At 42.4% G+C, this 11120-nt stretch overlaps 1 protein-coding gene across 6 annotated transcripts in view; it reads left to right on the top strand.

Annotated features, from left to right (window-relative positions):
• Mtm1 (myotubularin 1) overlaps positions 1-11120 on the top strand; it is a 151141-nt gene that overhangs the window by 89794 nt on the left and 50227 nt on the right. For all 6 annotated transcript variants that reach the window (XM_023706286.1, XM_004646009.2, XM_023706285.1 and 3 more), the window contains one exon: positions 2245-2430. In XM_023706286.1, coding sequence (XP_023562054.1) covers positions 2245-2430 — 186 coding nt within the window. The remainder of the gene's footprint in view (positions 1-2244; positions 2431-11120) is intronic.

Here is an 11120-nt window from a genome sequence, read left to right as displayed (position 1 = left end):
TAACTCTACCCTAATCCTAATCTTAGACATAGTACTCACCCTAGCCCAGGCTTTAGCCCTAACCTGAGCCTAGCCCTACACCTAACAGTAACCCTAATCCTTGTGATAACCAAAATGTAACCCTAACCCTAACACTAACCCTAACCAGCTCCCTGGTGGTAGTGCTAGAACTACACCTATCCATAAAACTAACCCAAACCATAACCATAATCTCACACTTAGTTTAGCCCTAGTCTTAGACCTTATGCTAACACTAGCCCTAGCTCTAGCCCTAAACCTAATCCTGAACCCATTCCTATCCTGAGCCTGAACACTATACTTAACCTTGCCATACCTCTATACCAAGCCCTAATCCTAACTCTATCCTTAATTCTAACCCTAACCCTTGCCCTAGCTCTAATCTGAGCTGTAGTGCTTGGGCTCAACCTTAAATTTAGGCCTAAACTTGGCCAGGGTCATAGCCTTAAACCTAATAGTAAGTGTAACCCTAATTAACACTATACAAGCCCTAGCCCAGACCCTAACCCTCTACCTTCCATAATCCCAACTGATACCCTAACTTCTGTAAGGATTAACACCTCTGTTAGGATGATAATCCTCATAATTGGCCTCGGCCTAGTCTAACCCTGGACTAATCCTAGTTTGAACCCTAGCTCTAAAATTAACCCTAAGAAAACCCCTACTCCTAGACACAATGTTAACAGTAAGCCTCACCCTAACCCTAACCTTCACCCTAATCCTAAACTTAACCAAAGCACTAACAATAATCCTAACTCTAAACACAAACCTAGCCCTAAACCTATCTCTAATCCAAACATTATCCTAATCCTAACCCTAGTGGAAACCTACCCCTAACCCTAAGTTAACTGTACCCTCACCCTGGCTCTAACCCTAGCCCTCGTGGGACAGTGACACTCACAGTTTTGGAACTGTGGCCCTTGCCTAGAACGTCTTCACTACTTTTCTTCTTGCTAAAATGAAATATGCAACACCCAAAGCTAAAGGGAGGAAAGGTTTGTTTTTCTTTTCTTTTTTAAAATTAATTTTATTGAGAAACAAATAGAAGTGAGACAGTTTTAAAACCGATTAGTAGGACAGTTTCAATAATTAATACATGGGGGGCTGGGGAGACGGTTCAGTGGAATAAGTGCTTCTCTGGCAAGTGCAAGGGCCTGAGTTCAATCCCTGGTTCCGCAAAAAAGAAATAATAATAACAATTAAAGGCTGCCCAATGGGACAGTCATCCACGTGCCACTAGTGGTTCAGGACACCTTGCAGTGGGACATATAACTATAGCCTCATCCTGAACATGTTAAGCAGAGTGCCATCAGGTCCCTCAACAAAACTGTAATGCCTCTTTTTGTCAGTGTTGGGGTTGTGCTCTGGTGAGTGCATGTAGGTGCTGCAGTAGGTGGCGGCCACCTGTCCCCTCTGAGAACCTTATACTCGTCATGGGTGTCTGTGTGTGGTGCTCTGTCCTTGGTGTATGCAGAGCAGGAAGACCTCCGTGGTGGCATAGAAAAGTTTTGGATGTGAAAGTTGGATTAGTCTGAAATTGTACGCATTACCCGTGTGCCTCGGTAGTGACTCAGTAGCATCTCCAAGTTTCTCTTTGCTTCTTTGCACAGTGAGGATAGCCATACTTACCTTGCTGCATCTTTGTAAAAGGTAAGTTTTCATACAGTGAGGATCACAGTACCTGAGACCTCAACAGTGGCTGGTGGTTAGTCCTGCAAGCCCTAGAAAGTGGTATTGATTGTTTTAGAGATGGCATCAGGGCTCAGGTTAAGTGCCTTGCCCCGCGTCACACAGTGAGCGGAAGCTGAAGCTGAAGTGTTGGCCTGGGTCTGTTGATCCACAGCTTGTCCTTTTCCTCTCCTACATCTTGTGCTGTGTGTACACTGTTACAAAGCCAGGATGCCTGTTGTCACTTCAATTGGGCTGCCTCTGTGCCCTCGCCCCGAGGGTACTACTCTAGCGATGGACTGATGGAGGATGAGGACCTGTCTGAACCTGCTCTTGGCCTGTAGATCCAGAAGAAACAGTAATTAGAGATCATTTGGCAAAGGATTTTTCTCTCCTGAATACGGAGTCCCTAGCAAACTGCCAGCTTTGTACCCAGACCACACCAGCTATTTAAGTCAGAGGGGACTGGGGTGAGATTTGGAGAGAATGACTTGAAGTATTTGCATAAGTTACCGATGAAAGAGAAAACCCAACTTTATGTATCTTCTTGTCTCACAGGCAACAGGAGGAGGATATGAAAGTGATGACGCATATCACAATGCCGAACTGTCCTTCTTAGACATTCACAATATTCATGTTATGCGAGAATCTTTAAAAAAAGTGAAAGACATTGTTTATCCTAATGTGGAAGAATCTCATTGGTTGTCCAGTTTGGAGTCCACTCATTGGTTAGAACATATCAAGGCAAGTACACTGTTTAAAAATATTTGCATATGTAAAAGCAAATGCTTGTTTAGTGGGATCAGGGATTTTTCCTTATGTATTTAAAAACTGAAAACTAAAAGAAAAACTCTTCAGTAGAAGACTCTGCAGTTGGCAGTTTTATATCTTTTTCATAATGTGCTTACCTAAATTAAAGACTTTATATCACCACTCCAACAAAAGTTTCGACTCTGTCGAGATTTCTCTTTCATGCTTGTCTGTAGCAAATAGTAAATACTTCTATCTTTTATGCAGGTTTATTTAGAAATAGCCATAGCTTTTACTTTAGCTAGATAATAGTTTATTACCTAGCTATTACTGGGTAACACCCCCATGGACCTAGACAGAGGAAGGTGTTTTGAAACTAATCTCAATCTGAATCATCTTTATTTTTTTTTATTTATTTATTTTTAATCATCTTTAAAGAAAGAGCTTTGTGCTTTTTTTTAGGGTTAAGCCATCCTGAGAGAAGCATCTCAAATCCTCCACTCTTTTAAAAGTAGAAATACAGGAAGCTATCTGAGGGAGCTAGCAACTGTAGCAGCCAGTTAGTTCTGTAGGCCATCTAAAGGCCTACTTTATATAGGTGAGTCACTAAAATAATAGTGAAATTTCATTTTCTGACTGTTAGAGTCCAGTTCTACAGTGTCCTCCCGCCTTGTTCGGAGGTGGGGCTTAGATCGGGAGGTGAAACTCTCCCCTACAGTTACTGTGCTGATGAGTTTGCAGCTGAATGTGTTGTTGGAAGGCGGGGCCTGGTCGGGAGAGGTAGGTCCCCCAAGGTGTGACCTGGAACAATGGTTTTCTTTTAAATTGTATTATGAGCCTGTGTTTGCAGTACACAGTATGTACATTCACCTTAGGGAGTAGCTCCATGGACTTCACTTATCTGAACTCTTTTCACTCCCCTTTCTAATTCCCTGCTCCATCTCCCCCCCACTTGCAAAACCTCTGGCTCCCTGGTTCCTACTGTCTTTCATGTTGTTCATTTTTAGTTATTTATACTTTGGGCTTCTCACACAAGAGCAATTCTGTAGTATTTCAGCTATGTGTCTGACTTACTTCACCTACTGTTGTGGCCTCAAGGTGCCTCCACTTTCCTACAGATGGCTCGAATCCATGCTTCTTTATGGCAGAGTGGCACGCCATTGTGTGTGCATACTACATCTTCTTGATCCGTGCAGCTCTTGACGGCCACTTCCCATCTTTAGCTGTCACCCGCCACGCTGCTGTGAACATGAGTATGCATGTATCACCATAACAGGACACCCGTACCTCTCTGGGGAAGATACCAAGAGGACAAATAGCTGGGTCCAGCGCAATTGCTAGTTTTACGTTCTTGGGGAATCTCCACGCTGACTGCCGTGGTGCTTGCACCAGTTCACATTCCTACCAGTAATGGAGAGGGGCTATTGCTTCTCTGCAGTCTTGCCAACATTTATTATTGTTGGAATGATAGCCATTGTTTCTGGAGTAAGATGGAATCTCAGTATTGTTTTAATTTTCATCTCTCTGTTGATCAGAGATGTTGAGCATTGTTTTCTATGTATTTACTAGCCATTTGTACTTCTTCTGGTAAGCATCTATTTGTCTCAGTTGCCCATTTTTTGATTGGCTCTCCTATGTTGGGGAGTATGATTTTTGTTTTTGCAAATTTTTGATATTAGACCTCTGAAGTGTTACTGGCCAACATTTTTCTCATTCTGTGGTGTCTCATCACTTTGTCGATCATTTCCTTTGCTCTGCAGAACCATTTTAATCTGAACCTTTTTAATCTAATCATTTGTTGATTCTTGATGCTGTATCTCATGCAATTGGAGTTCTGTTTAGAAAGTCCTTGCCTGTGTTTATGTGTTAAAGTTTTACCTAGTTTATCTTCAAGTAGGTTGTTTCTGTTCTTTTTTTTTTTTTTTTTTTTTTCGGAACCGGGGATTGAACTCAGATCCTTGTGTTTGCCAGTCAAGCACTTATCCTACTGAGCCATCTCCCCGGCCCCAGGTTGTTTCTGTTCTAATATCTATGTCTTTCCTCCATTTTATTTGTTTTGGTGCATTAGTGATAGATATGGTTCTAGATTTAATCTTCTGCTAAAGGTCCCTGTCAGGTTTTAGAGGTTTGCCCATAGCAAAGGCAGTGCACAACAAATAAAAGAAATGGTCACTGTCCTCTCTGAGTCCAGAGATGTGAAGGGCCAGGAGCCAGATGGACACGTGGAACCTCCTGTGACCCAGAACTCCTTGAGCAATGGGCACATCAAGGCAGTCTAGGCAGGGAGGACAGATGGTGGCACCCTTGGGCAGGGCGTGCTGACTGGGTGGGACACACCAGCTGTGCCCCGTCCAGAAGCTCCAGGAGAGACTCTCCTCCTGCCTCTTCCAACTTCTTGTGGCCATTGGCATTCCTCGGCATGTAGCTATATCACTCCAACCTCCACCTCTGCAGTCACGTTACCTTCTTTTCTGTCTGTGTGAAATGTGTCTCTCTCTTTCTTTTGTCAGGATTCATTGTAATTTAGGGTCCACTGGATAATTCATACTATCTCTCCATTTGAAAACCACCAGCTTGATCACATCTGAAAGTCCCTATTCCCATGTAAGGTAGCAGCCACAGGTTCCAGGGATTGGTCCCCGAATATTTTTGGTGACTGTATCCTACTCTGTTTTACAACCCTGTTGGGCTTTGGCCATCACTAACCTGCACTGCAGAAAAATGGTTCTAACCCTCAGTGCCTGGCCTGGGGCATACATTTTGCAGTGAGACCACCATCCCTGACATGCCACCCAGGCCTCGTGCCAGTCCACTGGCAGAGCCCAGCAGGATGGAAGAAGGATGCAGTGGTGTCCAAAGCTTATATTTCCACTTTGTCCTTTTCACTGCTCTTCCCCTCGAGTCTTCCTTGTGTTTTAAAATGACCCCTTACAGTGACTCTTAGAGGAGAGCTGTCCAGCAGCTAATGTCCATTAAACACATGCTCTATACTAGTCCTTGGCAGAGATTGTGTTTTAGTGCAAGGCAGGCTGGTGGAGGCGTCCTCCTCACCCTGCAGTGGAAGGAAACAAGCGATAGGTCCAAGGGCCAGGTAGCCAAATTGGCAAGAAAAGCTGTCACACATGAGCTTCTGGCCCTTAACTGTGCCCACATGCACAGCTCCTGCCTCTTGTTCCTTCCCTTACTCACCCACCTCTCGGAGCGTTGAAGTTTCCAGTCATGTGGTTTTGAAAGCCTGGTATAGGGTCATTAGAGAATCACAGCTGTTCTTGTCAGGAGTGACTGTGGAAATTTGTCCTTAGCTGGAAAACATCTAGTATTTTCAGTACATGACAGAGTAAGATCGAGTCCCTTCTTGTTTTGAGAGAAGTATCAGAGGTGAGGGTTGCGCTCCACAAAAATGGATTAGAATCCCGAGTTCGTTAAATTGGCTTCATGTGATCTAGTGTGCTACAGTGCTGTTCAGCAGCTTTTCCTTCAGAAGCACCTCAAAGGAAAATTATAAACAAGATTACAGCAATACTCAAAATGCTTGAAGAATCAAACTGCGCTACACATTTAGGAATAACGAGTTCTTTACAAGGGATTGATGGCTTGTCGTTCTTAGATCTCCTAACCTTTCCTCATTGGATCCACGTTTTCCACTGCTTATATGAAATACTAAAGTTACATTTCTTTAAAGTTTCTCTGAGGACCAGCCAGATAGCTCAGCGGATTAAAGTGCCTGCAAGCAGGCTCAGGGGTGGGGGGATTCGATCTGCTGGCCTGCCTTGCCAGCCCCGCCCCCAGGGTGTGCTGAGATGGCAATTGAGACTGGGCATGGTGGCACACACCTGTAATCCCAGCACTTGGGAGGCTGTAAACAGGCAGATCACTTCCAGTCCCATCTAGTAATGAGACCCTGAACACCCTGTAAACCCTTCCCTAAACTACAAAAAAAAAAAAAAAAAAAATTGCTCTGTATGTCAGATCTTTCACGTGGCCTTTTCCTATAAGTCATTTCAATAAATGAGCATTTCAACTTCCTTGAATTATTTGAAATGACTTTATGTCTACATATGGCTGTCAGAACTTTGGAGCACCATACAATAAGTTTTATTAAAATCAACTTAATAGGATATAAAATCAACGTAGAAAAATCAGTAGTTTTATATATACTAGTAATGAACCCATTGAAAAAGAAATCAGAAAAGCAGTTCCATTCACAGTATCTTAAACCCTGAGAATCATCCTAACCAGGGAGGTAAAAGACTTCTATAGTGAAAATCTCACAACACTAAAGCAAGAAAGTGAAGAAGACATCAGAAGACACAAAGACCTCACAGAGTCAGGGATTAGCAGAATTAATATTGCTAAAATGGCCATATTAGCAAAAGGGATCTACGGGTTTCCTGCAGTCCACATCAAAATACCGATGGCATTCTTCACAGAACAGCAAATGTTTCTCAAATTGATATGGAAACACAAAAGACCCAGAGCAGCCAAACATTCCTAAGGAAAAAGAGCAAAACTGGAGGCACCACAATTCCCAACTTCTGATTATACCACAAAGCCATAGTAACATATAGCATGGTATAGGCACAAAAATAGACATGCAGATTTGTGGAACAGAATAAAGGACACAGAAGCAAACGCACACAGCTACAGCCATCTGTGGACAGAGGGACCAAAATCATACGTTGGAGAAAAGTCATCTTCTTTAAAAGTAATGCTGGGGAAACAGATGTCCATATGTAGAAGATTAAAACTAGACCCCTAACTCTCACCCTGTACAAAACTCAATTCAAAGTGGATCACAGGGCTGATACTTTGAAATTACTAAAGGAAAACACTAGAAGTCACAGGCAAAGAATTCTCAAACAGGACTCCAGTAATATCAGAAATAATAGCAAGAATCAACAAATGAGGCTACAGCAAGGTAAAAAACTTCTGCATGGCAAGGAAAACAGCTTAACGGTGAATAGCCAGGCTCCCGAATGGGATAAAACTTGGCCACCTGCTCTTCCAGCAGAGAATTGCTGTCTAGAATCTATAAAGAAATCAAAACACTACCAAAAAATGAAATAGTCTGATCAGTAAATGGGCAAGTGAATTGAACGGACACTGCTGAAAAGAACTACACCTGGCCAGTAAGTATATGAAAAAGTTCACCGTCTTTAGCCATTAAGGAAGTGCAAATCAAAACAACTGTAAGAGTTCATGTCACTCCAGTGAGATTGGCCGTCATCAAGAATACAAAGACAATGCAACCACTATGGAAATCAGTGTGGAGGTTCCTCATAAAAATACAATACAAGAGCCATTTTCTTGTCCCGCTCTACAACTCTGGCATATACCTGTTACGGCGTGTGGCTGGATGCCTACCTCCAAAGCCTTATGCACGCATAGGGACGAGTGTTGGGGGTAGTGAGATCTGGGCTATGTGATGTCTGGCTCAAGGGTCTATGATGACTACATTAGTCCACTGATGTCAGTGTGGATGATGGGCAGGCCCTCGCTGGGTGTGGGCGGCACCACCCAAAAGTCAGGTGCCCGAAAGGATATAAAGGGACAGAAAGAAGCTGCCCGGATGCTTGCTGCCTTCTGTTTGCTATGCCATGGACTGTGTCTCCGCTGCCATGCCCTCTGCCATGCCACCCTGCCTTGGAACTGTCCAGCTCTGGCCCGAAACTTCTGTGAACTATGCGCTGAAATAATAAACCTTTGCTCCTTCGATGTCGGGTATTGGCTATGTTGTCTTAGCAGTGGAAAAATTACTAAGACAGATTTCCAAAAGAATGAAAGTCTAAGGGCCCAGGGAGATGGCTCAGTAGAATAAGCACTTGCCTGGCAAGCACAAGGGCCTGAGTTCAATCCCCAGTTCCACCAAAAAAAAAAAAAAAAAAAAAAAAGAAAAGAAAAGAATGAAAGTCTATGTACTGCAGTCACTTCTCAGCCTGTTGGCTAAGATCAAGTGAAAGCCTGCATACTACAGGGACACCTGCACACCCATGTTTATTGTGTGTAGTATATAACAGCCAAGACATGGAACCAGCTTAGGTGCCTGTCACCAGATGAATGGATAAAGAGAACGTGGTATATACATACAGTGAAGAATGGAATTTTGTCATCTGCAAGGAAGTGAATGGATCTCTAAATTGTTTTGAACAAAATAAGCCAGACTTACAAAGACAGCTATTGCATGTACTTCCTAATGAAGGTAGAATCTTAAAAGACAAAGTAGAGAAGTGACTTTCATTAGACAAAAGAAGGCATTAAGGAGAAGAAGATGTGAGGGATGATATAGGGAGGATGGATATGATCAAAATATGTATGTTGAAATTCCCCCAAAATGTACAACTAGAGGGGAGGCCAGAACAAGGGAGTGACAGGATGTGAAAATAATCAAAGGATGTGGTGTTCATGTATGAAGCTGCCAAAATGAAACCCAAATCTGTGTAACCAATATCTACTAATAGAAAAGATATAAAAAAATCAATTCAGAATGATGGAATTTATGCAAATTGCTGGTAAGCATGTAAAAAGATAGAGCCTTCCTGTACTGCTGGTGGGAATCAGAGATGGTACAACCATACTTTAAAATTACTTTGTAATGAAAATGCTATGTCCTTTCAAAAATATTTCTGCAAAAGCTCACACCAACATTATTAGTTGTAAGCAGATGCTCAAGACAGTTGAACATCTATCATCTACTGAAGCCATGATACCACGTGAATGAAGTCAACTACACAAGACCACGTACTGTTTGATTCAGTGTATCTAAACTTTCTAGAAAAGGCAAAGCTCCAACTACCAGAAGGAAGTCAGTGACTTCCTGGAGCTGAGGGGGGTGACTTCAGGTGGCATAAAGAAACTTCTCGGGCCAGGGATTTAGGTTAGTGGTGCAGTGCCTGCCTGGAAAATGTGTGGTCCTGAGTTCAATTCCTGCTTACCCCCCAATAAAAGAGACTTCTTGGGGAATGGGGTTCTCTACAACTGGATTATGGTGATGGTTGCACAGTTATATAACTTTACTAAGTCACCAAACTCTGCATGTCTCATGCATTAGTTCTATGGTTTGTAGAGCATGCCTCTGTAAGGACGTGGATCACCAAGAGCAATACTTCATATACATAAATTTAGTTGTGCTTCTGAGGTTCCTATTGTTACTAGGTTATCATCATATCTTTAGAATAAGTACTCTCAGGGGCCGGGGAGATGACTCAGTGGAATAAGCGCTTCCCTGGCAAGTGCAAGGGCCTGAGTTCAATCCCCGGTTCCGCCAAAAAAAAAGTACTCAGCTGGTAAGATAGCTCAGTAGACTAAAGCACCTGCTTAGGCAAGCACAGGGACTGCAGTTCGATCCTGAGCACCGCATGCCACACCACCCCGTCCCCAGGGTGGGTTAAGCAGGCCAGCGTCGGGGCATAGTGCTGCACACCTGTAATCCCAGTGCTGTGGAGGGTGAAAGCAGAAGAATCACTGCAAGTCTGAGCTGCGTAGTGAGGCCCTGTGACAACCAAATGCATTTAATAAATAAATATCTCTTTGAGTAAATACTCTGCTGTTGGTAAACCAAATAAGAGCCCATATTTTCTCAGTTTAAAACCCACTACCAACTTCCACTGTATCATACCTTTAAGGTCTAGACTAGACCTATTCAGCCAATGATTTCTCTGATGTGATCACTGTTACAGGTTGAATGCTGTTCCTTTCAAAATCTGTCTGTTGAAGTTTTGGCCTTCAGTACCCTAGAGTATGGCCTTATTTGGAGATAAGGTCTGTGCAGATGGACTGAGTTAAGACTGAGGGACTAAGTCCCTACTTTGGTGTGACTAGTGTTGTTTCTGAAAGAGAACATTTGTTTTTTGGGTTTTTTTTTTTATTTTATGGAGAAACAAATAGCAATGAGACAGTTTCACAACCGATTAATAGAACAGTTTCATAACCGATTAATAGGACAGTTTCAATAATTAATACATTGCATATTGTTGTATTTGTAGTGGTTATTCAAAGTACAGGATGCAGACATGATACCCTGTCCAAACATGATTAGTACAAATCTTTCTTCTCATTGAATTAAGAGAAAGGAGCTATATATCTATCCTATTTTGTATATAAAGATACAAAATGGTCCTTCATTTGTATCCCCTTTTTTTGTTTAGTTTTGTCACAGATGAGTATTCCATTGCCATTTAAATATTGGAGGTGCGTGAATTCAGCAAAATCATCCAATATAGTCCAGTACTCCATAATACTAATAGGTTATCCGTAGGACTGGCAATGTCAGAAGTTGTTGACTTGAGCTTTTTACAGCTCAGCATATTAATATGGCTTTACTTTCTTTACCTCATTTTTATACTTTTTTGCTGGATGGTTAAGATAAAGATAAAGCAAGACCTATATAACAAGAAATGTAACTTTTGTATCTGCCAACATCAGTCAAATCCCCTTAGGTTTTACCCTGAAACTCTGTACCACAGTTTGTAGATCCTTTGTCAGTGTCAGTCATGTGGATGAGTCATGGCCATTGCTTGACCAATTTGCTCTCTGTGAAGGCCTGAGACAATGTTTTCTCTCCATGTCACTCTCCTTAGGTACACTCTACATCATTGATCACTTTCCTGTGTGGCCCCATAATCTCCTTGATGAGAAAATTTGGACCACAACTGAGTTACGCGATGTTACAGTACAGGTTCTCCTAT

The sequence above is a fragment of the Octodon degus genome, unplaced genomic scaffold (assembly GCF_000260255.1).
Source record: "Octodon degus isolate 3935 unplaced genomic scaffold, OctDeg1.0 scaffold00249, whole genome shotgun sequence".
Lineage (NCBI taxonomy): Eukaryota > Metazoa > Chordata > Mammalia > Rodentia > Octodontidae > Octodon > Octodon degus.
This window is presented reverse-complemented; position numbering and strand designations above follow the sequence as displayed.